At 41.2% G+C, this 4,996-nt stretch overlaps 1 protein-coding gene across 1 annotated transcript; it reads right to left on the bottom strand.

Annotated features, from left to right (window-relative positions):
* Positions 1 to 690: 690 nt before the first annotated feature.
* Positions 691 to 4,738, bottom strand: LOC125809564 (uncharacterized; the record flags this gene model as incomplete). The annotated part of the gene is given in 5 exon segments (XM_049489149.1): positions 691 to 3,574; positions 3,576 to 3,615; positions 3,618 to 3,909; positions 4,057 to 4,078; positions 4,557 to 4,738. Coding segments are annotated over 5 exon segments (3,318 nt in total), but the record flags the coding sequence as incomplete, so codon positions are not given.
* Positions 4,739 to 4,996: the final 258 nt, after the last annotated feature.

The following is a 4,996-nucleotide window of genomic DNA, read 5'->3' as shown; positions in this document are numbered from 1 at the left end:
GTCATCAACAAGTAAACAATAATCAACAACATGAAGGTAATTAACAATGCAATACTTTACTGAATCAGCCTAATTTTTAAATTCATCAACAACGTAACATATGGAATGTTATGCACAAATCAACACCAAATAAAGTATGGACGATCTTAATGTACATATCAATCCTAGTGCAGACAATAACAACGTGCATATCACATACTCAACACAAACTGTGTCTACGTGCATATCATAATCAACGCAGAATCACTTGAGCAAGATATGTCATTTCAATAAAGCATAATCATCAGCTAGACATTATCGTATACTCAACACGGACGGTCTCAACGAGCATATCATAATCAACTCAGAACTGCTTTATGCAAGGTATAAACATTATCAACCTCATGTAGAAAATATCATGAGTTTCAAGGCAAATTTATGTTATTAACTTAACTACCTAATAGATCAATGAGAATACATAGGGGGGAAAATCAAATTTGAACTGAAAGAGCAATAGTTATAACACTTTATTGGAGTTGAGGTGTTCAATTATAACAAAACTTAGTTTGAGCGTCTAAATGAAATATTCCGACAGGTCAATAAGCCAATAACATCATAGTGGTCAAGCATTCAGTGTCATCCCTTTCATAATGTGATGACAACATACAAATCTACAGACCTCCAAAAATGTAAAGAAATAGACCAAAACTAAAACTAACCCGTATACATAATTAGATGAGTGCACCTATTTACAAAACAAAACTCACAGATATCACATTTTTCTCAGTCAAAAGTAGCGCGTAAATGAGATGCTTACAGGTTCCCTGTAATTGTAACAAAAGGGACTAATCTTCTATAATCTCTCCGTCTCCCAAGTGGGCAACTATCAAGCACCCTCCCTAGCATCAACCGTGTGTTTTGTAATGCTAATTCTCTTGCTGACAAACCAGATTCAGATGCATTAGATTGTGCCACTGGTGTCGAACCTGGTCCATATCCGAGGCCCATTGCAAACTGCAATGGTCCACTTCGAGCCTTAAGTGATGTTTGAGATGCAAGGAGCTTCTCTTCGGTGCCAATGAGTCCATAATCTAATTGCCCCGGATCATTGGGATGTGATCCGGGTAAAGAGCTACAGCTGTGTAAGAGGGCTTCCAGCACACTAAGTGCCTCCCAACACATGGGGCTTTCCACCAACTGAGATACAATTGCATACAATTGTGGACTCTGAGCAGCATCCATAGGAGTATGCTGAAGCAATGCCTTCAGCATAAGAAGGATAACACGCTGATATTCCACTGGCCCTTTCTCAAGAAGCCGTAGGAGGTGCCCAAATGCCAGAGTTGAGTGCTTGGGGAACCATTCATGGCATAGTAATGGTGAAACACAAGCTAGAAGGTTCTCTATTCGTTTGATCTCACCACGGGAGTAAGCCACAAAAACAGTAGCCAGTTCATCCATTGATTTTGATTGACACCAGACGGCTATATTGGCAGCAACAGAGCAAGCCTTTTGATGTTGTTGCTGTAGTGGTGACATAAAACCCATAAATACATCCTGGCTGAGCTGTAAGCAGAGCCAGGGAAGCAAGCCAGTGATGTGCATCAATAACCGTGTTTCTGCGTCACCGAAGATGGAATCACATGAAGGCACTGTAATCCTTGATAGAAGCTCAACAGAAGCACCATGACTGACAGTGCACATAAGGCCTTTAAGAACCAATGGCTGTACTCCCTCAAAGACTGGGAACTTTGCATTTGAATCAGAAGCATTCCGTGATTCCAGACGTTGAAATTCAGAACTGTCAGAAATACTTGAATCAAGCTCATCTCGAGGCATACTTGAAAGAAGCACGTTCTCTGTTGTTCGATCTCGGAACGATAAACGGTCAATAACCCGACGAAAGAGCTCCAGCACTTGACAGTACACATGAACAAAATCAGTATGCATCATGGCAACACAACCCCAGAAAAGCTGGGGATAGAGTATAACCTTTTCTGGTTCCATATTCTCCACCATCACCTGTAATGTTAACAAGATCTCCATAACAAAACCTAAAACAGCTGGTATAGGATTTCCCAAGCACCTGTGAAGACAACGTAGCAGGGATACACATGCATCATTTGTTACACAAGGCCTTAGTGAACGGTAAATCTGGTGGGAACGGCAGGCCAAGTGTCTAGATGTGCACTCCATGGCCCATTTAAGTGCCTCTGCTCCCCAAGTTTCTCGGAGATCTCCTTGAAAGAAGATAGCATCCACCATACTCTGTACCAAAGCAGACAAGAGTGCTGCACTTGGTAGCTCTGTTCTCACTACCGTGGGGTCCTCATCCTCCCACATCATGCTACCTCGCTTAGATTGAACATACTTTATGAGGCTCACTACTTGCTGCTTGTTCTCTCCATCACTATTTTCAACATCATATAACTCCAAATGACGCCCTGCAAGTGAATACAATAGATTTACAAGCAGATGCTGACAATGCTCCAAGACAATATCCTCTGAACTATCCATAGATACAAAAGTGACATGAAAGAGCAAAGGTAAATGCTCCCGGAAGTCCTCATCGTTCTCATAAGCAATTTCAGCGAGTAGAATCAATGCTATGTCTGCATGAGAGAGAGAGTGCTGCTGATGTCCTTGCAATGCTGATTGAAGTTCTTTTGCATTAATCCCGTGCATTACAGACCCAGAATGCAACCCATCTTCCCCCGAATTTGGAGTGTCAATGAAGTAGTCTCCACTGTCTCGAGAGCGATGACGACTTCGCATACTTCCAGTTGAACTCCGTACCCCCATTAATGGCCCTGACATGTTCACCAATGATGGAAGAAGTTGGCCAGACCTACCAGCAGTTCCAGGGACAATATTCAACTCAGGAGGCATAGGAGTCAATGGGCCTGAGGCACTTCTCCCTCCAACAGTGGCTGTTCTCCAGCTCAAGCTCCCACTTGTGTTCCTCAGTGGACCATCAAGAGACCCACGAACTAATAAAGGTGACATGTGAGGTTGACTATCTACAACGGATGCAACTTGAACCACAGAATGCCCTTGAGAAAATTCTAACACGGTGTTTCCATTTCCCTCACCTTGGTTTGCACTGGGCCTCAGAGGTTCGATGCTATCAAGCATGCGCTGAGCAAGTTGATAAACCAAGTGATCAATAGTACGTTGGGGGCATATACGAGCTAAATATAAACTGACCCTTTTAGCAACAGAGAAGTATGTAGCAAATGCACCACTTATTTCTGCTGATGCATTTGAATCGCAATCTTCAATACCTTTTGCAATCAAAAAATCTAAAACCGGACTTATGTTCCTAGGTTTGCTGGCAATTGTACTCCAAAGCTTCTCAATTTCATCAGGAAATTGATCACCATGCCGCCATGTCACGTAATAAAGGCTTTTCAATAGTCTGTCACTCCAACCCGAGTCCTTGAGTCTCCAGAAATTGAGATTCTCAATCCATGGAGCCATGCACGTCAAGACTTGATGCTGTGCAATTATATCAACTGCGTCAAGCTGCCTCTGCATGATTTCTTCACAAAGCCACTGACTAAGTTCAGGGTGATCTTTAGCAAGTTTACAAGAGTTTGTACTGGAACTGCTGATATGAATCGGGAAGATTCCCACAACAGCAGCTCTGTAGCTACCTGAACCCTCCATGCCATCCTCAGCCCATTCACGGACAGAAAGCGTCTCAAGCATCTGAAGGGCATCATCACGAATTTGTCTAGAAGGATCTACCACCTTGTAGAGGATCAGGCTTAAGAGTCTCTGAATTTCACATTTTGGTATCTCTTGACGCATATAAACTTCTGCTAGCACACTGAAGTAGCCATCTGCGATTGCAGCATCTGAGTAGTAGCACTGTACCAAATACAAACTTAGGATCTTCAGAGGTATAACAACATGAACACCAAAAATCTACCAAGGGAGAAAAGGTTAAATATAACTTGTTGCATGTAACAACAGAAAATAAGTTAGATGAATATATCAACCTAATTTGTATATCAAATAGCTAGCAGTAAATGCAACAAGGAAAATGCTAAAAAAATGTGACTGAAAACATACCATGGAAACAGATGCAATGCAACTACCCCAACAAAAACCGTACAGGAAATAATTAATCAAAAGGGCGTACCTCATAGCACCATTATGCATGTATGTCTGTGGGCACATGTATTTTAAATAAGTCACACATTAACAATCACATTTAAGATGGTTAATCTGATTACACAAGTGCAATTTGAACATAAATCATTGTTAGAATAGAATAGGAAAACACAATCCTACACAAACTAGGAATAGTTTATAGTCTCCTATTTGGTAAGGAATTGTATTATATAGTGTCTATAAATAGGTTCTCTATGTAATTATTATAACAACAATTCAATAATATTCTTTTCCTATATTTCTCACATGGTATCAGAGCAATTGTGAGAGAAAAAAAAATCACACAGTTTTTTTTTTTTTTTTTTTTTTTTTTTTTCCGGTAACCTAGTGGCTGTCCAGGTATTTAATATTTTCCGTCACTGTTTTCAAAAAACTAACACCACCACTAGTTGAGGAACTTCCCAGCGAGCAAACCCCAATCATCCCCGCCGGAAACCAGTGCTACACGCGCCGTCACGCGCCGCCGGAAGAATTTCTCCGGCGAGTTGACAGATCCACGCGCCGGCGCGTGAGACCTGTTCCGGCCAGTTTTTCGACCAATTTTTTTTCCATTGCGGTTGCCTCTCCATTCCGAGGCAGACTGTATATTTATTTTCTTATTCCGACCAGTTTCGGGCAGTCAGACCTATTTCCGGCGACTGCACCTTTTTTTTTTTCAGATTCTGACCAGGACCAGCCTTATTTTATTTTTTTTATTTTTTTTTTTTATTTTTTTTTCCTCTCTCTAAATTCATAATATGTCTTTAGGGATTGATATTTTTGGCTCCAAGAATATAGGTAGTTCAAGTGCTATGATCACTTCAGAACCATTAATGGGAAGCTCAAACTATTTAGCTTG

Source organism: Solanum verrucosum, unplaced genomic scaffold (assembly GCF_900185275.1).
Source record: "Solanum verrucosum unplaced genomic scaffold, falcon-dt-bn FXZP01000465.1, whole genome shotgun sequence".
NCBI lineage: Eukaryota > Viridiplantae > Streptophyta > Magnoliopsida > Solanales > Solanaceae > Solanum > Solanum verrucosum.
Note: the sequence above shows the minus strand (reverse complement) of the source record. Positions and strands in the feature narration are given on the sequence as shown.